The sequence below is a fragment of the Cyanistes caeruleus genome, chromosome Z, assembly GCF_971803275.1.
Source record: "Cyanistes caeruleus chromosome Z, bCyaCae1.hap1.1, whole genome shotgun sequence".
In the NCBI taxonomy this organism is placed as follows: Eukaryota; Metazoa; Chordata; class Aves; order Passeriformes; family Paridae; genus Cyanistes; species Cyanistes caeruleus.
In genome coordinates, this window is record NC_141732.1 from 16,058,368 (window position 1) to 16,085,277 (window position 26,910).

Sequence of the window (26,910 nt, forward strand, 5' to 3'; positions counted from 1 at the left end):
AGGACAGTGAAGGACAGCAAAGACTACGGCACTTTGTCAAGAATTTAGACAAGGGGGCAGGTTGGTCACATCCATCATGACTTTATTTGCTCCCTTGAAGGTGGCTTCGTTGGTGTGCAGGATGTTCTGATGTTTCAAAGCTTATTACTTGCTCTGCTGATGTATCAACTACAAGTTCTTTGAATGACTTGAAACAGAATGCCTAGTTTTCTAAAATAAAGCAGTTTCTAAAGTTTTTGTTAGAGGCAGTTCAACACTTCAACTTTCAAACCTTAATTTTCTAAGAGGCAAAACATAAGAAACATTCCTTATTTTTTACTCCTTCCCTATACCAGGGGAGACCTGGAGCAGAGCAAGAATGAGTGTGTAGCTCTGGAAGTGAGGACCAGGGATGCCAGGGCCCAGAGGTGCCACTTGCCAGTGAAAGGAGGAGATTGAGGAGGAGCAGATAGATGGTACAGGTCAACAACCACTGTTGCAGCTGGTCTTGATTAAAGCTTCAGCTTTTTTGAGCACAGGCCCATTCTGAACATCAAGTTGGATAGTTGGTCCAACGTGACTGAGTATGCCAAAACAGCTTCTCATGTCTGTCAGGTCTGCACAAACTGGTAAGAAGAGTTTTGAACTAGAAACAGCAAGTGAGGAGATGATGATCCACCATGTGAGAGATAAAATAATGTTTTGCTTCAGCCATAAGAATATATACCTATGTCATTTAGACAAAGATGTAGCTAGCAGGAGCCTAGGCTGCTTGAGCGGGGTGGGAGGCAAGGAAAAGGGGAGTTAATCAGTGCTTGTTACTTAGAGGGAGGGGAAGGGAGGTATAAGTTTGAGCACTGTGGGCAGTCAGAAATTAAATCAGCAATTTCCCTGACAGGAAAAAGGGACAGGGACACCAGTGGTTGAGGAAGGGTACAGACCTTTGTGCATTTTAGAGAGAGGTGTGCCTCCTCAGTGAGATGCATCTGACTCATGTGACTTGTTTGCATCAATGAATGTTTCTTTGCTGGCTTTGTCCTCCTTCAACTTTATCAGCAAGAGAGTACTTCTCACAAGCATCAAGAGAGGAAGGTGTGACCTGGACTGATGTGTGTGAAGGGCCCAGGCTGACACAGACAGGAGAAACCTTGTGCCAACAAAACAGGGCAGAAGGGGGCCTAGCCCACACAAACAAGAATGTGCAAAGAGGACTTTGTGCATTATGGTGAAGGTTTTCACACCTTAACACAAAATCATCATAACTGGATGCCTCTCTACATGCATGGAGCATGTAGTCACTACAGACTTCACCTGACAGCCATGGCTTTTCAAATACAAGAGGATCTTGAGATGCAACTCACTAGGTCCCAGGATTTGTGGATATTCAAAATTAAAGTGCATCTGCAAAAACTGGAGTTTGTTAATTTGCAGGGATAATAGCCTTTTGTAATGTTATTCTTGACATAATCACAGAAATGGGTTTATCCATGTGTAGAAGGTTATGTTGTGGATTTTTTCTGTCTAGGAAAAAAATCAATATAAGAAAAGTGAGAACACAAGGCTGTGTTGACTTCACACGTGAAATTTCTCTTGTAGGATGCTTATTTGCTTGCTAAAATTACATATGTGAGTGCAGAGTGGGAAGCCCACTGCTGGATACCTAGAGAGGAAATGGTAACTTCAACTCAGCTGCCCCTTGGTAGCACAAGACAATCAGTGTAATGAAGTGACAAGCATTGCTGTGTCCCTTTGTAGACAAATGCAGCTAACTGGTGAGTGCTGCGAGTCTGAAAAAAAACTTTGGAAGTCACATTCAGGGGAAAGAGCTTGTCTGAGATTCATGCATGCAGTGCTTCAAAGGTGATACACAATAATCCCATATTCAAAGTTATGTGTAAGGGTCAAATAAATGAAGAATGGAAGAACTGTATTCCCCATTTAAGAGTGGAATACTGAAGGCTGACTCTATGCATAAGCACCAGAGGTGAAAAGGCGAGATGGAGAAATTCCTAATTTTCTTAGTGTCTAAACCACTGAACACTCTGGCACAGAAGAAAATTGTATCCACAAACTAAAAATCAAGGAGACTCTCTATGTACAGAGTGGTCCATATACATTATGTAATAAAGAACCCCACTGACAGGAAATCAGTGGTAAAAAACCCTGCTTAAATTGTTACCTCGGGAAGCTTCACTAATGATTGTCAAGGTAACATAACACGTAACATAATCCTATTGCCCACAATTAGACTGCAATTAGCAGCCCTTGCTTTAAGGCCTCCACCAGAAGCCTTAAACCAATTGCCATGTAACTACTGGCACTTTAACTACCCAGTAAAAATATCCTCTAAGCAAAGTTGAAGCTGAGAGATTTTTTGTCATTTGACTAATGAACTGCTTTTAGATTGAAGGGTTCTGGTGGTTATTTTTTACCCACAGGGATAGTACATAGAATATTGATTTTAAAGGTTTGCATTATAATTACCAGACAATTGATCTTTTCTAAATACTGAAAGAGCTGGTAAGATTTTCACTTTTGAAGTGAACCTTACTTCATTCTCCCTCTAACCCAGCTTTTGGTTCACATCTCTCACTGGAGGAAATGAATCCTTCCTGGTAGAACTAAATGGGAAGAAATATTCAGAAGATCATGTAACGCACTCCAGCTGCTGACAGCTGTTTGCTCTGAGCTAGAGAAAACTGAGAGCAAAATCCTCTCATATGTGCACAACTAGATTTCCCTACACACTCTGCTCTCAGCGGACAACGTAGAAGCAACATCCTAACACATTTTTGGAAAGAGCTCTATTTGGCTTTGTTTTAATAATTATGAAATTTGGATTTTTATCTGAGTCTAAACCCTGAAGTAGAAAGTGTTTCCACTTTCAGGGGTCTTCTCTTTCTGTCCACGAATCAGCAACATCAGGATTGTGAGATTTTATGATCAGAGTAAACCAGAAAACAATGCATCCAGAGAAAGTCAGAAAGTCATCCATTGTCTTAAAAAGAGTTAGCTGATGGTCCAGCACTTCTGCCAATGAACAGAGAGGCCTGCTTGTGGAAAGCTCTCAAAGACTCAAACACAGAGGGTCATTCTTTACAGGATTTTGTATTTTTTGGCCAAGAAGTCTTGACTAGTTGCTGAGAAAGGGCAGAAGATTGTAATTTCCATAGACACAGGCACATCTGATTTTTTACCAATTATTCTTATAAAGGAATAGGTGTTAGTGCTTTCCCAATGGGACTACTTATTGATCTCTTTAACACACATGAAGTTCATCTCATTAGCAAGGTGAGACTTTGACTTTTTTACATGCACATTAAAAAAAAATCATTCTGAAATGGTAGCATTCCAAAGAATCCCAAACACTACTGTGCAAGGCACAATTTAATGATTAAGGCCTTTTTATGGGATTTATAATTGCAAAAGCATTGTAATTTTTTTTTCCCCCCTAAAAAGCCTGTTTTGGTTACAGTTCTCTCTCACAGCTGGGTATCAACTTACTTATTTTTACAGAGAATTAGTTCATGGTGTTTTAAGCAAGCTCAGGAGTGATGCGTGGCAGCACCTGAAGGAGCAAAAATTAGATGAAGGCAGGTCATGCCAAACCATTGGCACAACAAAGGTCAGAAGTAAGGGATTAGAGATGGCACCACAGATGGTGGTGTATCACTTTTTAACTTGACCTGCCCACACGGGTTTGCCACCACTGAGATGTCTGTACAGACAGACAGTGTTACAGAAAGTCATTCCTCTGACATACCCCACCCTATACAGTGGTTTCAATTCCAATACACTCTTTGAAGTCAGGTCTCATACACTTCCAAGAGATTTTTCCTGAGAAAGGACAGCAACTTGCTCTTTTATCACTGCCAGATAAAAATGGTAAGCCAAGCAGGATAACTATTGCAGTCACCCAAGTAGGTAAAAAAACCTTTGTTTACACATCTCATTCACACGGTTTGTCTCTTTCTAGTCAAATGCATTAATAATATGCCTGCAGGGTATGTAAGGGTTTTGCCAACCTCAGCTGTTGAAACTGTTTTGCTTTCTGTAAAATACTTGTATGGTAATGGCAGCAAGGACACATCCAAGAAAAGCCTAAAAGATGCAATACTCTAATTAGAATATGCAGCCCTTGTTCCTCTGCACACTTGTTATACACGTTACATCATTCACTGGAAAATGTAAACAGTCTGGGATTTAAAGACCAAAATTACGATTAGAAGCATCACCACGAAGACATTACCCACTTGGTCTCCTCTTCACCCTCTGACTTCAGCTTCTTCATTTCTCTTTTCCAGCCTTCACCTAACCCACATGGAGTGCTTTGGGAGAAGGGGCCAATACAGCAAGGATGGCGTGGTGTCATTGCCTTCTTCAGTCCTACTTGCAAGAGAAATCAAACATCGTAGGTTTCAGACTAGTGGCAAGACCTAGTTTTGGTGTGAGACCTTCCCAGGCCAAGGTGATCCCATCAGCCAGGTCTGGGAGACATGAAGCCCTGCAGGAAATGCTAGATCAGGCAGCTTGTCTCTAGTGAACATATGTTGTCCCTGGGTATGAACCTAGGTTGGAATTTAAAGTGTACCTATCAGGGCTGGACCAGTTTCACCCGACTTCAGCTGTTAAAATAGCTGTTTCCTCCTTTCCTGGACAACAGGCATTTCCAGAAGATAACTCAATCCAATCTAAAATGTTGCCATTCACTCCAACAACTACAGAGGCAGATTGCAGGCTTAGTTTGCTGAATTTAGGTGAAATACCTGTCAAGCATTGAAGCATACCTCCAGCCTCTTTTGAGGCACCTAAGACGCTCTGGACCTAAGTCTGGATAAAGCTATCCCCCTGTACCGCCACTAAATGGTGTTTATTCAATAACAGCTCCCAGCTGTTACTCTCAAAAGATGTGAAAGACCAAGGCAGAAAGAGGAATTTCAACTCATCTCTCACAAACTCCAGAATGCTTACACCACTATACTCTAAACAACTCCACCATCACCTGCCAAACATGAGTGAGCAAGTCAAGAACCTGCTCAAAAAGCCCGGCAAGTAAACCAGGCAGATGACCAACATATGACTCTGGCTGGGGTAAAGGTACAAACCTCAGAACTGCTTCCATTTTCTCTGCTCAAGCAGAGCAAGCGGGCTTACTGGACTAAGAAGAGAATTAGAGATCCTAGAGAAATATCTGGGCTCAAGCTGAAAAGGCTTTACTGTGTGTCTCAGTTTTGTATTTGGATACCTCACACATAAACTACGCATACAGAACTTTTGTGGATCCAGCCCTCAGCACATGCTAAATCAATGACATGTACGTATTTTGTGTATATAAAGAAGTACTCTTCTTATTGTTACAGTGCAAATGGAAGTAGAAATTAAGCTTTAAAACAAGTGTAAAATAATTCCTATAAATAATTGACACACTCCATATGACATACTTTTTTATATATAGTTAATGAGTTCTGATATATACCCCTGCACAAAGACTATAATCAATCTTACTGTTTGTTCACAGTTAATTTACTAATAGCAGCTTTTAATTTCAACCAAGTTTAGTTACAAACAAAAAATTCTGAATCAGATCAGATGCAATTGCTTTACATCAGCATCACAAATTTACCTGTATACTTGTACTTGATCTGTGGCTGCATTGCTCTCCATAATAAGGACTATAAAACCTAATGGACAACACCGATCCCCACAATCCGTTTGTTTTGAATACAGTGAAGTAGCAGCACAATACAGAGAATGCTTATCTTGTAAAAAACACGGAATACCTGCTTACAAAAACAGAATCATTACTAGTCGTGTTCGAACATTGTATAGATGGCAGTTTTCAACAGCTGGCAGGGTTGAAAGACAGAAAAGAATTTATATCAGTCAAGACATAGATGGGCATTAAATAACCAAAGCATGAAAACTTCAGTGTAAAAGACCACAGCTGAACTTACATGAAGAAAATGAATGCAAGACTTTAAATTGCACTGTGTGTCTCTTTTCAGAAGAGAAGAAAGCCATGAGACTCCTGGGCTTTTTTTCAAAACATGTCCACTAATGAAACTCTCATTAGGCCACACAAAGCTTGCAGAATTGCTTGCTTCACTTCGAAGCATATATAAGTAAACAGACAATTGCACAGCCTCAAAACTCATAAAACAAATGCATGGTAGTAATAATGATTTTCTATTTTCTGGCAGCAATCTGAAAGGAAATGCAATGACGGTCTGCAGCTTGACCGTAAGAACAAAAGGTTGTACTCTCTGGTTATGTTCCACTTAACAGATGCTCTATGCAGGTTTTTCTTCCAGATGGGTTTTCCAGGAAGAAAAAAGGAATTTTTGGTTTGACAGGCAATTGAGCCTACTATTTCTTTTTATAATATCCTTATTTAGGAGCCTTCTGTATACACAAAATAAAAGATTAGACAGTCTTTGCCAGTCCTGCAACATGCTTACTAAGGAAGTTGTCAGACTCCACAACCACAGAGAACTATCATCATCTGTTAGAAGCTGTTACCATATGGTTAGGAGTGCTCTAGCAGATACTTAAAAAACCCTTTTATGTAAGCCACTAATATCCAAGGGCAGTTTAAGACAAAGGCCAGCAAACAGACAGCACGAGTAATGGCTGTGAATACATTACACAGCTTTCTGCAGAGCTTGTAGTGTGAGACTGACATTTTTGAGTAAGCTCCCACAGGTATGACAGCTGCCTTCTGTGCACAGTAAACATAAACATTTAAAACTCCTTTTACTTTCTACAGCAATTTCCACAACTTATTTCACTGATACATCTTCCAGGTAAAATTATTTCTCACACACTTCAACTTCTAGCTGTAAAGCAAGCTTAGTGAAGCAACATTCACAGCTGTGATTAGGTTTATTAGGTCTGAATTTCTTTGTATGTATCTGACATAACTTCTTTTAAGTTTTGGCACTTTCAATTTACCTTCACGCTGTGTGATTAACCTTGCAGCTGAAATACTCCATATGTACTTAGCGGATCATCTTGTTACACTAAGCTCTGTAATCTTGTGGACTCTTCTGTATCATTTATTCCAATTTCACCACCTCTTCTTTAGTTTTACAGAAAAAAAAAAATTCTGTTCCAGGGTTCTTCTGGTTTGAGATTTCTCCAATAACATGAAAAGAGGATTTTTATAATGCCTCTCAAGAGGGATGTAGCAGGAACACAAACCCATGTGTTGAAGTTCTTATAAGTATCTCTGCAAACACTACAAAGGAACTGCACAAGTGGGATCCTGAGGGATTCCTCCTCTTAGTTTCCCACACACAATCTTTTCAATAAACTGGCCTGGTTTGCAGCTGCTGGTCATAAATTTACATGTCTTATTTAGCAGAAGGAAACTAGCATCTTCAAGACGTGTAACAACTATATTCAGCACATTCCTCTCCAATATCCTATCCATCCTATTTGGCTAGGAGACAAACTGAGAATTTATTTATAGATTACCTGCCCAGTACGTGGTCTACATCCCCAATTTCTGTGCACCCCACCAGGGGTCACTTATACCACCTTACTGACATTCCTTGGCAGAGGGTGGCAACTATTCTTCTACTATAATAATTTAAAATATTTACACACTGCACATCCACTCTTTTACATACATACAAATACTTACTGGTATACTGATGAACCACATCTAAAACATTTTGCAAAGAATGATACATTGTGGGGTTTCCAAGCATGAAAAAAATATACATCTGTAGCCTTCTATAACAGACAACTGGAGGGCCTGTGAAGAGAGGGGGGAAAAAAAAGAAAAGAAAAGAAAAGAAACCAAAAAACAACAAAAAAAAAAAAAAAAAAAGTGTTCCCTCTAAGTTTAAGTTCTCTCCAGTCTCTTCAGAGACCATTCACTAGCTTCAAAATATACACGTTTGACATTAACTGAAGGTCTCCTGGGAAAACCCACAGGCTAATTCAGTTTAAAAAAATATGTTAAATCAAGTAGTACTTAGAGAAGAGAGAGCACTGAGTATTTCATGTATAATACATAGTTACTCAGATACACACTTAGATATTTAGTATGTAAAAAGTGCTTTTTATCAGGTCCCAGTGCAGGGACATTATAAAACTTTTCAACAACTGTAAAACAAATAGATACAGAGAATACTGAATCAAATATACATGAAAACAATTAACATCCAATCTGGAGGATGCTCCAAGATAAAACATCCCTTCATATACATGGTATATACAGATATATTCATCTTTACTCAATATATTATGACATATATATTTCAAAATTTTGTTACAGTCTAAACAAAAAAAGTCCTACAAACACACAACAAGAATCAAGCACAGAAGTCCAAAACTGACGAAGAATTTGCTATCCCTGCCCACACTACCACTCTTGGGAAAGATATGCCAGTGCTCTTTGCTGGGGTGCAGTGCCTCCACATCCTGCAAGGCACTGTGAGCAGCAGTTGTGAAATTGGCATCACCAGTGGTGAGTAGATCAAATACACACGAGTAAAAATAGATGTCCTTCACAAGCATCTTCTCATGGCATTTCGTGGTGGCCACTTCCAGTGTGTACCCTGACCGGGGATGAGCTGCAGCACCCCAAGGAAGCAGCTTTCCCATCACAGGCAATGGCAGGTGGCCACTCTGATCAATAAGCTCACTGGAAGGGCAGCCATTCACACACAGCTGCAGATCCTGGCTCTCCTCGTAGGCCATGACCAGCTCCTGGGGCATGCGAATGGCCAGGGTCAGGTAGTGCCCAAGCTGGCGGATATACACCGTGGTCCCGATGTACCTAGCATGAATCTCAATATATTTGCCACTGACTTTCTCCACAATGTGCAAGCTCCTGGTGTTCCCATCTTCTCCACTTGTTGTACCATCAACAAAAGCTGCAGGCAAGTCATCAGTCATTGCTTGATATACTTTCTGGTCTGTACAGACTTGGTATGATTTGAAGATAATAGTTATCTGTTGGGGAGAGGAAAAAGCAGCAAAGTTAGTAGAAAGAAATCATCATCTCAAGCCCTTTTCCATTTTGTAACTGAATACATCTGGAACTACCATAAAACCTGACAGCTGTCCACAACTCATGCCTACAGAAAACAGACTGCACACACGCTTAAAGCAGTATTTTACTGGACCGCAAACGTTAAATTTGTTCTCATGTTGGTATGGAAGCAAGACTATTAGCATGTGGCAACAGCCTTGAGGTCAGGAAAGGAAAACACTTTTTATTTTATTAGGCATCACAACTACCTCCTGCGTGACAGCTTCTTAACCCTTTGGCATGCATCCTGCAATGACAGAGAAGCCTAAGGACAGAGTAATTCCTACAATGCTGAGGCAAAACCAGAATGAGACCATGCAAAATCAATGGAAGATATGATCAGGACCAAGAACAACAACTAGGCAAGTAACAGCATAGGGATCCTGGATACATTAGTCCTAGGAATTGGGAGATTTGACACTTCACAGTGCTAGGAATGTGCCCACAGAGAAGCAAGGCAAGACTGAAAGATACCCAAAGATGCCTTTGAACAATGAGTGACTTTCAACATCAAAATCATTAGCATAAAGCAATTAATTTTTTTTTTTTTTTAATTAGAACTAGTCTTTTAAACCTTTCTACTTATTGGAGTAAGTGACAACAAAACAAAAACCTGGTCCTCCAGTCTTACTTGAAGGGAATAACTAAGGCTGTAAGGTAGACCAAGTTTGGAGTGTCTAGCAGCTTTTCCTAAAACAAAAATCAGAATGAGAATTCACATCTAAATATTACAAACAGATATGCTACTTCCTTTAGAAGAAGAATGACTAGAGGAGAATGACTTCTTGAAAAGGTCAAAAGACATTCTGCAACAAGAATAGATATTTTAATAATTATTTTCTTCATTGACTGATTATATCAAATTAGCTACAGTCTGATTTAAGTAGTCTCTTAAGACACTTCAGATTACTTCAAAACATATCAGAAGGGATTTTTAAACCAACGTTAAGCATAAAATCAGCAACCTCAGATTTTAGTTTCAGTTCACCATCACACTTCTGCACAACAACTTTTATTTCTTCCTGGTTTAAAGTAAGAGTGAGAGGTTAAATCAGGAGGCAGTTACAAACAGGTTGAATTAAACCTCTGTCCTCATTAGCCTCACTTTTCTATACCACTTGTATAAGGCACAAGTCTTTCCACCTCTCTCCTCCCACTGCAACAATTTCTTCTTCGGAGTATGCAGACATACCCTAAACAATATTACATTTATTTTCAATACTTGGTTCGTCCCAGATGGCTGATGCTCTGTCAGTAAGTTTGTAAGTCAGTTTGTCTCACAACACAGACAATACTTAATATTTTGACTTCATATGCTCTCACTGCTGCTGATTTTTCAATGTTTTTTCTTTAATTAATCAGTTATACAGCATGAGATGTATCAGCTATACAGCTTGAAACCATCTGTAGTCAAGTAATTCGGTAAAGTGATGTCCATGAACCAGAGCTGAGCTGGAATGCTTATGCCCAAAATCCAGAAAAAGCACAAGTGCCCTGGTTGCTGTAAAGATCACCCCACAGCTTTGTGATTACTAAAGTAAGCTCTGCAATGTACAGAAGAGAAACTTGAGGTCTCTCAAGTGATTAGTAATTCTGCATATAATGCAGAACATAGTGCAGTAAAAGGCCTTTTATTTTGTGTAACACAGTTTGGATGAGGCAGACTTCTATCTCAGCCTGCTCAGACAAAGAAGCATAGATACTTCCTTGAGCACATTTGCATTGTTCTGTGAGTAAACAATGATTTACACACCTACAGAACTAAAGCTCTAAGTCTCCTTAGCACTTGAACAACCCTGGAACCAAAAAGAAGTCTCTTGTTTTAATGAGACACCAAACTGGCTGCTTGGTAAAACATTTAAGCAAGGCACCCAGTAAAATTTATCAGGAAGCAGCTACCAAACTGCTCTCTCCAGAACTTCCTCATTTACAAAAGTGAAATGCACATAATTTTGGAACACAGAGAAAGAACAAGAAGCCTTTACCCTAATTTAAGATTAGCAGTAACACTGGATGCTGAATGAGAGCTGAAAGACTGTTAGATGAATAAAGGCCTCCATGTATGTTGCAAGGACACTCCAAACAGAGAATTAACACAGACCATTAAGATTTTCCAAGGACATACTTGTATTTAAACACTGCAGCTCAAGACACTGATTTTGAATATTCTGTTGTCTGTTGCGTGACATCCATCTAATCCATAGGCCAGATCAGTAAAACCAGAGTGCTGCAGGGGCTTTGCCTTATCACACACTCCTATCTCAGTATCATGCCCTGGTACTGACAGATACTCCAGAACCTGCTGCAAACAGAGATGAAGGAAAATTTAATTGCAGAGCTTTCTCTCTTCAAATTCTCAGTGTAACGGAGAACATTAAAAAGTGAAAATGGTTATTTCTAACAAACTCAACACATGTTATATATGTTTATCTACCTACAGTATTCTTCATACTCTGAGTCCCAAGAACACCTTCACTAGGCTGCTTATGCAGTACTGCTAATGGACTGAGATTAGCTGCCCTTTCTAAATTTAGGATGGAAAAACTCAAATGCCAAAATCTTCACATAAAGGTTTTTTAAACTATCAGTGTATCAGCCTTTTTCTTTGGGCACATACAGAGCTCTTCTGCAGATGAAGATGAAAATACAGGTTTCAAGAGGCTTATCTGAGGATACAATAAACAAACATCAACTATACTAAGATTACTAAAAACCCCACACATACAATTTGCACATTTCACTTTGGACTTTATCCTCCCACTCCTACTGATGCCAGTACTGATGAGTATACTGCTCACAAAGTTTCCTAAAATTCCACTGCACATGCAAAACCTTTCAAAGATGGTGTTACTGAAGCTGTAAAACTGTCATTTCTAGGGAAGACCCTAATGTATTTGTAGAAGGTGCCTGACTTGTGTGCCTTAAACAAAAACATCACTTTCAACTCTTGAGTTCTTGTAATTGTCTTCCCTAGTGTCACAATGCAATCAGAATGATGAAGGTATCACTACATGTTGTTTTACTACACATTTCATCAAATTCTAGGTTTGGGTAGAAAAAGACCTCTAACATCATTAACTTCAACGATTATTATAACACCACTAAGCTTGGGTTTTTCACTGACTGAAGAAGTGCCCAGTGAAAAAGGACCTAGGGATGCTGGTTATTCAGCCAGCTGAACATGAGCCAGAGTGGACCTAGGGTGCCAAGAAGACAAGGACATTGGGGTTTGTGTCAGACAGTGGGGGCAGCAGGACCAGGCCAGCACTGTACTCAGCACTGCTGAGGTCACATCTCTAATCCTGTGTTCAGTTTTGGGCCTCTCACAAACAGAAAGACATTGGTGTGCTGGAGCAAGCCCAGAGGAAGGAAACAGAGCTGGGAAGGATCTGAAGCACAAGCCTCATCAAAAGAGGCTAATGGAGCTGTGGGTGTTCAGCCTGGAGAGAAGGGAACTCAAGGCAGACCTCACTGCTCTTCTTAAGTCTCTGAAAGGAGGCTGTAGACAGGTGGGAGTCAGTCTCTCCTCTCAAGTAGCAACTGATAGGATGAGAAGAAATGGCCTTAAGCTGTGCTGTGAAGATTTAGATTGAATATTAGAGAAAATTTCTTCATTGAAAGAGTCATCAAGCACTGGAGCACATGCCAGCCTCTTGAGTCATCATCCCAAAAATGTTAAAAAAGGCATGTAGACACTCATGGATCATGTTTAGTGGTGGAATTGACAGTTTACGACTAGACTCTATCTTAAAGGTCTTTTCCAACCTAAATGATTATATTGCAACCTCAAACAAAACTGTAGTATAAAGCTACTTCTGCTTAATAAGACAAATTCATCTCTACCTTAAGCAAAATGTCCATAAGGATGAAAATAATAATGATATGTGACAAGTTACCTCATCTTTCTACTGAAAACATTTTGAACATTTATCTTCCAATTACCTTTTAGTTATTTTTCTATTACACTGTGCTCATTCTGCAATGATTTCCTGCAAAAATTTAAATCCCATTACAATAGAGGTATTTAAAGTGTTTTGACTCTGGGTAAAAGAACATTTATCCCCCAAACTCCTTTACCCTGCTGATAGCACCAATTCCCAGGATGCAACCCAATCAATCTTTACAAGAGAAAGCTCTGTAGTTTTTTCTCCTTCTCTGTGCCCCTAAATTCACTCTCTCACCCTCAAGCTACCTACTATAAAACACCTGGAAAGGAAAACCTCCATTTCCAATTAATGCAAACAAGAAGACACCTCCAAACAAGAAGGAAAGCTTTCCATTGGCAAGCCCAAGCATCTCTGCCTCATTTGCTATTCAGGGACAAATACCCTAGTGATATCCAGAACACCTGTCACAGCAGCAAGACTATAAAGACTTTGTACCCCTCCAAATAAAGCATACAATAAATAAAATTTTAAAACCCCAGCATTCTATTTAATGCACTATACAATATCCTTCCTACCCGCTCCTCGTAATAGATATTTATTCTAAGGTATTTGCAAAACCACTTCCAAGACAGGGAAGCTCTTTCTTTACCTAGAGTTGCAGAAATCAAACATAAATAATGCCAGCGACCTATTCAAAATCTATGCAAGAAGTCTGTCAGAAATAAAAAGAAAATGGAGCCTAAACTCAGTTTCCCAGTTACTTGCTGATGATCTTCCTTTTCCATCTGAAAGGCCCTAGGATCCTATGCCAAGCGGCATAAGCACATCAGGCAAGCTCAAAAACCTGGAGATTCAAAGTTTCAGCTAGACCACAGAACGTAAAATAGCTTTTCTCATGGTGAAAAAAAGATGTTACTGTGAGTAACACAAATATGCAAAACACCTACAAACAAATTCCAGAGCATTCTTTTAAGTACACAACTCTCACAAGATGTGCTCTTCCAATTAAGGAATTAAAGAGAAATTTTTTCTGCTTCTCATACTCTCATGCCAGATGCACAGTGAGGGGTAGGGGAGAAACAACATGCGCTTATTCCTCACATTCCTACTTGATGTGTTCTCTGGGCATTCTCCTGTCCTTTATGAACTTATTGGATAGTCCTCAGACTGCTGGGGTTCCCATAGTCTATTAGGTTTTTGAGAGAGAAGAAAACTTCACACATAAGGTTGCCTTCATTACCAACTCCCTCAAAAACTGGTACAGCAGAAAAGTAGGATAAAAGCACAAGTAAATCACATTTACTTAAGGATAAAAGTGAAAAGTACTAACTCCCTACAAGGGCAAGTGATGGTCTGCACCTTTCAAAAGGACAATGGGCTGAAGATTAACCATTCTGTTTCTACGGCTTCTTAAAACACTTCCCCGAAAAATGATTCAGGAAAAACTAAATCTACTCTTATTGTCCTTCCTTTCATTAGGCCTGCTCTGGAGAGGACTAATTAGGTTAGATTTTCCTTTGGCTTCTGTACAATTTAAATTCAGCATATACCTTTATTTTTATTTTCCAGTAAATATCTATTTCAAATACATGCAATGAAAAAACAGCCAGATTAACAAAAATGAACTGCTGAAAACTTTCCTCATGATGAAGGTAGAAGACCTACTGGCATGCCCTCAGCTAGGGATTACACTACATAGATAAATGGCACTGAAGTATAGCTCTTTAAAAGTCCTTTAAGCTACAGCTTTGGCCCTGTGGCCAAAATCAGCTAAGTACATCCAGCACCAGATAGTCAACCACAATCAAAGTGGAATACTTGCAGAGGAAAATGTTACAGGAATGAAATTAGTAGTGGTAGTGTAGCTTAACAAGCCTTTTCTATTTCTTTTACAATAACCTGTTTGTACTAGAAATAACAGAGTCAAGAGCATGCATAAGAGATATTAAAACTTAGAAGATAAGTCATTTGTACATTCAAACAACCTTCCTTGCCTACAACAAGTTCCAAAAAAAGAGAAAAAATTCAAGGACTGTGCAACATATAAGATATGATACAATATATTTCAACATTAGAAATATTTCTAGTATTGTAAACCATAAATTTTGTTTTATTTAATTGTTTCTGCAAACTTAGCTGTACTTGGGCAATGACAGGGACTACAGAAGAGAAGGAAAAAAACATTTTACCCAAGTCAAAGAAAAAAAACCAACTCAACCTCTTGAGAATAAATAAAGGCAGAAGGCATACCTTTTAAAACCATGCTTTCCTTCAGCATGTACATACACTTACTAGTGGTGTTCTCCTCCTTATCTCTTTGAAAGGACATATACTAGCATAATGTGCTACCACAGTCAGTCATTTTCAGAATGTGGCTAAACTTAAGATCACCTATCTACTACAGCCCTAGCTGTCCACATGATTCATACACGAGAGCCTTAACTTTTTCCTCTATCACTATCAGGAACAAGGAAATGAAGAAAATTCTGTAAGAGTTTAGCCAAACTGAGGATAAAAGCTTACTGCAGATTATGAAATGCAGCTTTTTCTTCCACTTTTTAAGGAGTCTTTAGAAAAAGCCAGTGGAGGAGACTGCAGGGGACATAAGTCTCTTTTGCAAAGCTTACTCACGCTAGCGTCATTCTCTTACTGTATACACCTTCAGAGCTCATTCATAATGAAGACTGTTTTTGAAACTGGCACAAGATAAGAAAATGTAATTCTGAGCTTCAGTCCAATGTCTATTCACTCATAAAAGCATTGCCATTAGCCAATACTTCAGAATCCAGCACAAACTTAACAGTAAAATTGATTTTCCTACTATTAATACTACTGCTCAGCCAATTCCACAGAAGATGTGTAGGCTCTACCCTATTGTGATACACAACTCCTAGTAATTAAAATATCTACTTCCAAGCTTAACAACACAGTAAAAATTCTTTGGTGTAAATGTCTTGAAGATGTGCACATATAGCCTGACACAGATTGACAATACAAGAGCTACACTACCACAATTTTTTACAAAGCCCTTTCATTCCAAGAGGTATGTGGCAGTATCAGCTTCAAAAACAGGCTCAAGTAATTGATTGACATACTTGCTACCTGCATTCAGCAGGAAGAGACTAGGATTTTTCTTAAGTTAAGAAATAGCATCAGTTATCAAATACTAGTGGATGTATTCCTACTCCATACTCAAGTATCTGAGAGGAGTTCAATCTTAAGCCATGCCTGTCTCAACAAGGGTTTAATATTCTTGGCGCAATTTTAAGGCCACTGCTTGTTTAGTAAAGCCAAGGTACTAACTCCTTGTCACAAGCATTTAGCTTGCTACCCCCTCTCAGTCCTCTGCAGTTTGCCCTCTTGTTTCTGATCTGACCCATCAGTATTTTGGTAACTAGTTTTTTTGTGCCAGTATTATTTGTTTCCTACTGTTATAGCTGTGAAGTTCAGAAAATTAATGAAAAGCAAAGACATACATTCTTTTAATCTTTCAGTTTCCTTCCAACCCAAAGCATTGTATGATTTAATTTCTAGTTAGTGCACAGGCAGTCACAGATGTTCAATAATCAATAACTGTTTCAAAGTGTTACATCAGTATCCTTACAGGCTTGTATGGTGAAACACACAGGTTTTCTTGTAATGAGCAGGAGTAGAGGAAAGAAAAGAACCTGTTTTGTTTGATGCCCATTAAAGAAGATGCTAAGAGTTTTACTTTTTTATACTACTGCATAGAAGATTCTCAAGCTTCTACACTTCAGTGTTAAGGGCTAAATAACTTACTTAACTGACTTGGCCTTTTACTTCTCCATGCATGCACAGTGCACAAAAAAATCTGTACCTTGTTTGTAGCAGTAGCGCTGGATCCTGGGACCACAGGCACATTGGTCACTTGCACTGATAAGTAGTTATTGTCTACGAGGGGCCAAGCGCCTTCCACTTTGCACGTCTGGAAGTGATCCTTAAAAGTCCTCAGATGAGGATCCCCAAACAAGCCACAAAACAGATAAGTAGGAGGAGTCGTCTTCTCTCCCCAATGACGTTCTCTCGCTTCTGTGTGGCCACTGTAATTGCAAGGATCATGGGTCATTTCAGGGTTGGTGGAGGATGTGGGTCCATCTTTGGTACAGTTTCTCTGGGTCATGAGATCACCGATCCCAAGCACTGCAGAATGGTAGACTAGGTTTCCACGGCATACTTTGGAATTGCGATAGGTACACACAGAGTATGCCCGCAGGGCCTTGCAGAACTCCAAATCAAAGTCCTCAAGAGCTGCATTTAGATGTGAAGTGAAGGATACAAAATCAGTGGTGCACTTCTGGATTTCACAAGATGTGTGCAGCTGGCAGTCTCCTAAGCACGAAATAGACAGCAGAAAGACATAAAAGCAAACCTCTTAGGTGACAACCCCTTTCCACTCCCACAAGTACTGTAGAAAACAACTTGAAAGAAACTTGAAAGAAACTTGAAAGAGAGTGCTCACCTGTCAGGGAAACATTGCATTTTAGAAAAAATTAAGCCTAATTCAGCAATAAGACAAAGTGGAGAGAAACACTGTCCCCACAAAAGCCTGAAGTACTTATCAGATGTATGTAACTGCTACACAGCTCCGTTTACATGAGCAAACTAGTCATGACCTGGTTTCAGTAAAAAAGCACAGTTAACACCCTTGCAAGCAAACTGGAGTTTTTACAGTTGTCTCCTCCACAGTCTCTCACAGTACGATTTGAAACCCTTCCAGATTCTCAGGGCAGTTAACAATGGCTTTCTGAAGGTAACTTCTACCAAAGACCTTACCAGGAGCAAAAATTAAATTAACAAGACACACTAAAGGAAACAGAGCCACACTTTTCACACACGTTAAAACCAGGAAGTCCACAATCTAAGACAGGTTGCATTTCCTGCCATCCAAAGAGAAAATGGACCTTCATAAAGAATATGCGCACAACTTCATGAAACAGCTGTCTAAGCCTGCAAAACTATCTACTAAAATTCATCTGTGGGAACATTTATCTGTATTTTTTCACTATCCTAAAGTGAGTTTTGAATGCCAAAAAAATGCCTACAATAACACACCTGGGAGCTGGGAAAAAAACCAGGAAAAACATATCTATGAAAAACTCATGAGCTGTGAGAAGTGGAAAATAGGCTGAATAACAACCTTTTTCATTTTTAAATAGTTGTTTTCTGCAATGCACCCAGTAACGAGAGGATACCAGAAGTTTCTTTGCCTGCCCCTTAGCTGACCTTCCTGAGTCAGTGCTCACATGAATTACTCTGAATTGCCAAACCATGAATTTATAGGGGCAATACGTTTTGCCAGTGATGCATAGCTAACACAAATCTGTCAAAATCCCAAGACAATACAAAGTAGAATGAGGAACTCTCCACCTACAGCAAGCATGACCATAATTCATGTAAGCAAGATGAAAATTTCTTTGTGCAAGCCATACATATTCTCTGCAAAATACAGGAAAAAAACCCTAACAACAATCAATTTCTGTGTTTTCAGATACACAAAAAAGACCCATGCCAAGCAAAATGATGGAGGGAATCCCGAGTTTAGAGCCAGACTTTCAAAGCATCAAAAATTTTATTTCCCTTCAGCTGTACTTGTAATATTATTTTAATCACAAAAAATCAGGCAGGCTGAGCAAGTCTGTCGAATTATCAAACAATCGAATAAATCACATAATCACAGAATTTTTAGGGCTGGAATGGGGATCACCTAGTCGAACCCTCCTACCAAGGCAGGATCACTTAGAGCAGGTGACACAGGAACGTGTCCAGGTGGGGTATGAATGTCCCGAGAGAGAAAAACTCCATGACCTCCCTGGCAGCCTGTTTCAGTGCTCTGTCACCCTTAATACATGGAAGTTCTTCCTCATGCTGAGGTGAAGCCTTCTGTATTTCAGTTTATAAGCCATCGTTCCTCTTCCTGCCGCCGTGCACCAATGAAAGAGTCTGGCACCATCCTCTCGGATGGAGATACTCATACGCATCAACGAGATCCCCTATCAGCCTTCTCCTCTCAGGACCAGGCCCAGCTCGCGAATCTCTCCTCATGAAAGGCTCTCCCTGAAGGAAAAGGACCCGCCAGCTCCTCGCGTCTTTGGGCACCCGGCTGCGCTCCCGTCCCTTCCAGCCCCACATTCCCGGTACCTGCGCTCAGCAGCAGCAGCAGCAGCCGGAGGGCGGCGAGCGGCGGCTCAGCCCTGGGGCCGCGGGAGGGCGCAGCGCTCCTCATGCCCGGCCATGCAGGTCCCCGGGCCAGCGGCAGGACGGCGCCGCGGCATCAGGCGGCGGCGACGGCGGCGGCGCGGGCGGGCGGGCGGGCGACGTTCTCCACGGTGCTTCCGCCTCCTCCTGCTCCTGGGTGCTTCCCGCGCCTCCTCCTGCTCCAGCGGCGCGGCCAGGCAGCCGCGGCAGCAGCCAGAGCAGCGGGACGCGACGCGACGCGCACAACGACACAGACCCCCGCTGGGGCGGCGGCGGCGGCGGCGGCTGCGCCCGCGCTGCGTCCGCCCCGCTCTTCCAGCTACTCTGTCTCCTATTGGCTATCTGAGCTGTCCGTCACGGCTGGCCCCGGCGCCCGCAGCCCCCTGGCGGCAAGGAGCCGCTCGCCGCGGGCGCTGCCGCCGCTGCGTCAGAAAGGGCCGAGGGCGCCGGCAGAGCGAGCCGTGCCCCCGCGCGGAGCGGGTGCGAGAGGCCGCTACGGGGCATTGCCGAGACAGGCAGGGAACAGCGCCAGGAGAGGAAACGAAACAGCCCCGGACAGGATGGGGAACACCGCCGGGAGAGGAGAGAGGGCCCCGCCGGGATAGGTCGGGAGCTCGGCTGGGACAAGAAAGGGGACAGCGCAGGGACACCTCAGAGATCGGACGGGAAGAACTCTGTCGCAGGCAGGGGACACGGCCGGACAGGGCATATGGCAACACCGGTGCACTGTCGGGAAGAGAGCAGGGGACATCGGTGGGACAGAGGAGGTGGCAGCGCGGGGACAAGGGTGGGTGACAAAATACCGGGATAAAACAGGGGACCTCATCGGGGCGAGAATTAGGAAAATAATCTGCAGGAGAAGGTAAGTTCCATCATGTCAGGATATTTTTTGAGCATTCGAAGGTAAAATTCCCTTTGAATATGCCATAACAACACCCCTGGACAGAGGCTTTGTTTTGTTCTGGCTGAACTGTGGCCAGATCTAAGCAGAGGCAGAATCTTCTCGTGCTGAACTACATAGTATACAAAGTTTTACAGCCTTAGATGTTCATTATTCTGTTTTTACCACTTACCTAAATAAATAGCTTACCAAAGAAGATGCTTCACTAGAGGTCATACAACATATTTCTTTTCTCTTAGGATCTAATATTGTCATACTGCTATGGAGTTTTTTACTGGAGCAAAAAGTATGAAGAAAACAAGATAACTGACAGGGTGATATATGTAATTATGTTCTCTTAACTAATGCAGATTCATTCTACAAGCATAGCCATTGATTTATTATATCCCGATATAGGATAACAGATTTTTTTTATCCTATATCATGCTCGTTTAAGTAAATCAGAACTAAAACTGAGTGCTTTTACCTATAACAAGAAATTTTTCTCATGATCTCTAATACTACTAAATTTTTAAAACATCCGAACACCCACCTAATGCAAAATTCCCTAGGAGTAGGAGGATGGATAGCTTGTGAGGGGTTTTAGAAGCTGAGGCAAATTTCTATTTTACCTGTCTGAAACTGTCTGAAAAATGCTAAGGGCTGTATTTTTAAATTAATTTATCAGCACACAAATCTACAAATACACTGTAGACTGTACGATGGATCTCTTGGACTCCAAAGTAATTGCAAGTGTAAATAGATCTGAAGAGCTGATATACTGTATGTGGGCTTGATTTATGTTCATCTGCTTGTCATGTGGGAAAGTAATGGTGTCCTGAAAGAAATAAGATGTCCTCTTGGACTGGGGCTTTCTTTCCCTTTCTTGAAGTTGCAGTTGGAATGCTTTCCTTAGCAGGCCCTAGCAGTCTGTGTATCTCTGAATGTGTGGCTCCACTGCCTATCCAAACCCTACAGTTTCTTTCCCTGCCTTTATGGAACTGGGGAATCTGTGAGGCATGCCTGCCCATTTCCACCCCCCCACCCCCGGCCGGGCCCCTATAATCAACCATTGCCAAAATCGTCCTGGATCCTAAGGTAGGCATCTGCTAATTGCTTCAAATACCACAATTCAATACCCTTTTCAGTTTAAACATTTCATTAATTATCCAATGCTTGTGACCAAGCTGCTTATAAACAAATACTAGTTTCATTTAAATCTTACTACAGATGGTCCAAGTGCACTGACCATTTATAAAGATATAAATATCACTTTCAGTTCACACAATCAAATGCATTGCAGGTTCCAAAGTAGTGCATATATATGTATATATACAAAGAGACATACATCAATTGAACTTTTTAAATATCCACAAAGCAATAACTAAACTGTACAACTCTACACAGCTTTACATAGAACTCCATACATATATAAACATAACAATATATGGTATATAAATATATTGACATCTGTGTAAATACAGCAATATAACGATATACATGGTGAACCTATACATAAATATGCAAAGTACCTACTGAATATACTAAAGTACCTATGTAAATCTCTATATACCCCTAACTAAATAAGTATAATGGCATATAATTTGAAATACAACTCCCGACATATAGAAACATAGCTATATATATGCAGAAATATAACTGAATACAGATATGTAGAGAACAAGATAAGGGTGGAACTCAGCCTGTACATTTCCGCATGATTCCGCTCATTTGCAATTCTTCTGGAGCAGAAACAGATTTAGGAAGCAAAGGAAATAACCAAGTCACCTCCACCATGCCCTTAGCTTCGCTGAAGTCTCAGCACACCTGCGGCTCCCCCAATCCCTTCAGAGCCTCCAAGCCCATCGGTCCCCACAGTGCTGCCATCCCCCTCAGTGTCCCCAGTGCCCTCAGCCCTCCAGCACACGCCACTTCTCTGTCCCTTCAGTCCCTGCCGTCACCCGCAGCTCCCCCAGATCCCTCCATTTCAGTGCTTCCTCTCAGCCCCCAAAGCCTCACTATCCTCAGTGCCACCGTCACTCGCAATAGCACGGTGCCTTCAGCGGTGCTGTCCCCTGTGGCAGCCCCGGCGCCCTCAGCCTTTCCAGCCCTGTGGCAGCTCCCCGGTGCCTTCAGCCCCGATACCGCCCGGGGGACGGTGCCCGGTGCCGCGGGTGGTTCCCTCTACCGCCGTCAGCTGCGAGCAGCCGGGACCGGGGGCTGAAGGTGCTGCTCCGCCCGGCCTGGCTGCCAGCCCGCTCCCCAGCACGACAGCAGGGGACAGAGGTTCACCCCACGGCAGAGGAAGCAGGAGCCGGCTGGTCTCCGGCGGCGGCAGGGAACTCTCCCACAAGCAGCAGCTCTGACGGCCGAAGCCGCGAGAGCAAAGACAATAGGGGCTGCACCCAACCCAGCTCTCCCAGTCGAAATCTTGCGGTGTCTCTGCCCCTCCGAGAGATACCTCTGTAAGAGAAGTGCAGCCTCCTGCCCTGAGTTTGGCCGCTTCTTTTGTCTCTCTTAAGTTCTCAGTTGCTACTGTTTCCTAATTTTATGTAACAAAATTCCGTGAGAAAAACAAACACAACAAAAGGAAAGATCCTAATCCCCAACAAAAACTTGCATGGAAACTACACGTAAATACAACTCATCAACGCAGCTACCTACACATGTCTGGCAGGAAGGACCTTTGAACCAAGCATTGCTAGGCTGTACTGCCAGGAGACTGTAAAGGTATTGCAAGCACTAAGCTTTCCACGTTTTTTACTGTCTCACAATGATTCCTACTCCCTGTCATGAGAAAACCCTTTCTTGATGTTTGGAAATTCCTCATTTAGAATCAAAGAGTCATAGACTCATTCAAGTTGGAAAAAACCACCAAGATCATAAAGTCCAGTCTTTTACCGAACATCTCAATGTCAGTTAAATCACAGCACTAAGTGCCACATCCAGTCATTTCATAAACACCTCCAGGTATGGTGATTGATGCATTCATAGAAAAAAATGGATCCTTACCATAAGTAACTGAAAAGGAAGAGATTGCATGTCCATGTATTTTTCTTATCCTTTCTGTTTTTTTAGTGAGCAGTCTAATAATTAGCTCTACCTGAAAAGCTTTGTTCCCTTCAGCGTCTAAAAATGATTTCCAGCTGCAAAAACTGGGGGGAAAGAATGTAAATTGGTTAAGCCACCATCTTTAAATTTCTGGTTATTTCCTTATACTTGGTGGTCACTGAGATGGTGGGCTCTGTTGATCCTGGGCAGGGGCTGAGTGAAGCTAGGGCCGCCAATTCCTTGTCTCATAGCTGCACTGGGTGGCTTGCGCATCCTCAGTGCGGCTGTGAACACCAGCATCAAGCTTGGGATGCAGGATGGCTTCAGGCACAGCTGTTGTCATGGTTTTCCATACCACCCGGTTTGGAAAAATAGGGTGCAAGTACTCTTTTATTTATGACACACATTAAATTGGTGCCCAGCTTCAACAATCTTAAGAACAGTTCTCTTGTGCAGCCTCACAGGGTGGGCAATTCTCTCTTTCCAGGCTTCTTGCAAATGGCCTCTTCAGTGGCATCAGGTCCCAGGATGAGTGCTGCAGGAAGCATCGGCTTCTGCATTCTCGAGGCTCAGGAAGGTGACTGAGTAACCTTGCTGCACCCCAAGCATCAGGAAGGTTGTTGCACTCCTCCATCAGGAAGGTTCTATGTCAAGCGGTTGTCAACCAGAGCTTGTGGGATCACTTGGTGGGCAGCCCTGTTAAATGGCAGGGTCTCAACAAGATTTTCTTCCAGAGCTGCCCTTTCTCTCAGAGTTACTGCAATAAATTTTGCAATTATTTTTATAATTTTATTATTTTGCAATTATGAAATTCATTTTCAAAAAATGAAATAATTTTGCAATTGTTTTTGCAAAAAAAATAAGCATTGCAGCAATGCTGAATCATATGTTTTAAGGCCTTGTATTTACCATGTGTGACATGAAACATGATTTTGGTTATAAATACTAGGAAATATGATTGGAATATGATTGGAAATAAATAATTCAGTCTTGGGAAATGATTTCTCACTTAATGCCTATCAGCTGAAGTCGTGTTTTGCAGCTTCACTTTCTTTTAGTTTCCTCACTTACATGTTTCAAATTCATCCTAAAATAAAGAGGGTATAATTTTTCTTAGTTGAAACCACCAGTATACAATTTGAGGTTTATGTTCCTTTGAGGTCCCTTTGTGGTATTCCTCTTTTTAAAAATCTCACAGCTCTTCCTGGCTTAATAAAAAACCTGCACATTTCCTCAATGTGGTGTTTGTTCCCCTTTCTGGAAACTTAATGAAGTTATTGAATAAGATCATATGTTTTACGAGTGTCTAGTGTCCCATAGCTTGCATATCTGCAGAAATTTGTACGTTGTAAACATAGGTATGAATTGTCTTCATGGTAATTGTTTTATATCCTTCCCTAGACAGATGTTGTTGATGCAAAGAATGTATTATGCTGATTTCTAAGTGAGGGTTTGGCTGTTATTCTGAACATATCCTTCCTTACTTGCTCCACAGTTTGTAGCTAAACACAATGTCTGCAGGCTGTTTTTCACAGGATATTTTTAGAATAAACAATTGAGAACTGTAGGATTGCTTCAACTTGACTCCTATACCTCTTGCATGCATAGGAAACAATTGAGACAAAATGGAATGAGTATCTCAGAAATGGAATCGCCAACCTGCCTGATGTTCTTTGGTGGTTATGGGTCAGGTTGAACTGCAGGAGGGAACCAGTAGGATATTCCTTTAAATTAGGTTCAACGAGAGAGAAATCAACTTCACATATGTATGAAAAGACTGAAGAAACAACTTTTAAATTTTAGATTGTAATCTTTACAGTTTGTCTGAACATATTTTGCATGTAAAAAGGTGGAAAAGTTAAAAATAAACCTTGAACATAGAAGTTGGATAGACTGCATCTCCAAACATCAGGTCACAGCAGGGTCCTGAAAAACACTTGTTGTGCTACCTTAAACACTCACTGTACATTCTACGTAATGGTGGCATTGTAATTCTGCATCCTAGCCGTGCGAGCAGGCTTTGCTAAGAAACTAAAAATATTCTGCTGTTACAGTGAAACTCTAAATGTCTGCAAGAGAAAGGGTTCCAGTGTCAATTCCAATGGTGGAAGACCTAGATATTTGGTACCTTTAGGTCAGACCTAACCACAGTCAGTGTTTGCATCACTGGAGACTCTGTCCCACAGCAGAATTTTCCATTATCTAACACTGGTCTTTATGATCCCATGATGGGATCTTCCAAATAAATGAAACTGGCAGAATCAGAATCAGACCACTGAAATAAGTGTCAGCCTGTGGGAGGACACTGTAAAACTTTCCCTGTGAAGAGTATCTTTAAGTAATTAGATTACTTATCAATATGTGTTTCTTTTGGTACAATCTCAGCTTAGGGACATTGTTCACAGTAAATGTGGGACTGTGAGTGGGACTTCTAAAAAAGATCCCTCTCATCATACAGGTAGATGTGTATTTCTCACCTGCTCGAGTGAGACCCATTGATCTCACTGTCCTTCAGTCTCAGAGTTGCTCATTCATCTTATGGCTAGTATTGAATCTTTCTGTGGTCTGAGGTTTGGAGCAATTTTGAACAAAGGAAATGTGCACTGTGACCAAAGATGTTCAGCAAATTCGATCCAAATATGTGAATATTTTCCATCAGCCTGAACCAGTAAACTGTACAAAGCTCTGAAAGACCAGTAGTGAGAAACAAAAAAATTATAAAGCTTTATTGTCAAGCCACAGCTCTTTTGAACTAAAAAGACAAGTATCCCTTGCTGGTACAAGACAGTATAATTTTTCCAATTTGTTAGGCTGACAGCAGCCACAGTCTGACAGTAGATTACTTTTGTCAAATTAAATAAAAAGTTCAGTAGTGAAAGCCCTTGAAGACTATATACCAGGAAAGGTCATGACACAATACAATGCACACTTCTGCAGTGCAACAACACAGAACCTTTCCCCTAGAAATACACTTCAACAGGAAACACAGAGAATTTTTACTGGGTTTTGTGTTGCAATATCACACCAGTAGCTTCAAAATAATAAATAATTGCCTATATTACTGTCTGTTGAATGAAAATTCTATGAAACCTAAAGCATGATTTTCGATACTTGTAAGACTGCTAACTTTTGTCACTTTAAAGATTTTTTCCAGTTGGAAAGAAGGTAAGGTATTAGCAGAGCAAAATACTAACAGTAGCTACTGAAGCAAACACAACAAGCTTGTATAAAAGCATTCTTAAACCCAAATATAAAGTCTTGTGGGTGTGGTTCACCAGTTGCTTCGGCTGCCATGCAGGAACCCATTTAAGGAGAGAAGATAAAAACAAGAGTTGCATGCAGCTAGAGGTGACTCCCTCTGCGGATTTATTGACACTGTACTGGAGAATGACATTCAGTTGTTTGTTATGTTATTCTATAAAATATCTTACATTTGACATAATTGTGAATTATTTATTTTTCTGTAGTATAATTTTGATTTTATTATGTCCACTTAGGACTTGTATAAATTTCAGAATAAAGAAAATATTTAAGTAGATCACCCACATTGACGTAAAACCCATTAATCTTTGTGTTGTTTGCAAGAGACATCATTCTAGATGCTTCTCCAAAAAGCCCTTTGTATTCGCATCACATTCAAAGAAAACCACCAGAACACAGAATACTAAGCATAAAATGTCTTCAGTATCTTAACTGTTCCTTTCATATCAATGAATTTCCTCTTCATGCTAGAAGCATAACTGAGGACCACAAATGGCATTCCTTTTCAAGCAAAAGCCATAACGTAATGTTTATTTTGAGGGCAGCCTATAGTGGTTGTAGAGTAGTTGTAGAGTTTTCAGTCTGGACATTCA

At 41.0% G+C, this 26,910-nt stretch overlaps 1 protein-coding gene and 1 long non-coding RNA gene across 2 annotated transcripts; one reads left to right on the forward strand and one right to left on the reverse strand.

The window, feature by feature from the left end:
• Positions 1-5,484: 5,484 nt before the first annotated feature.
• RGMB (repulsive guidance molecule BMP co-receptor b) lies at positions 5,485-19,537 on the reverse strand. Its single transcript, XM_023944735.2, has 3 exons — positions 19,069-19,537; positions 16,748-17,259; positions 5,485-8,943 (listed from the first exon to the last, which is right to left on the reverse strand). The coding sequence occupies exons 1-3, from the start codon at positions 19,151-19,153 to the stop codon at positions 8,281-8,283; spliced, it is 1,260 nt and encodes a 419-aa protein (XP_023800503.2). The 5' UTR covers positions 19,154-19,537; the 3' UTR covers positions 5,485-8,280.
• LOC147648171 (uncharacterized) lies at positions 19,482-26,603 on the forward strand. Its single transcript, XR_015280807.1, has 2 exons — positions 19,482-19,987; positions 23,544-26,603. It is a non-coding gene; the product is annotated as an uncharacterized LOC147648171 (long non-coding RNA).
• Positions 26,604-26,910: the final 307 nt, after the last annotated feature.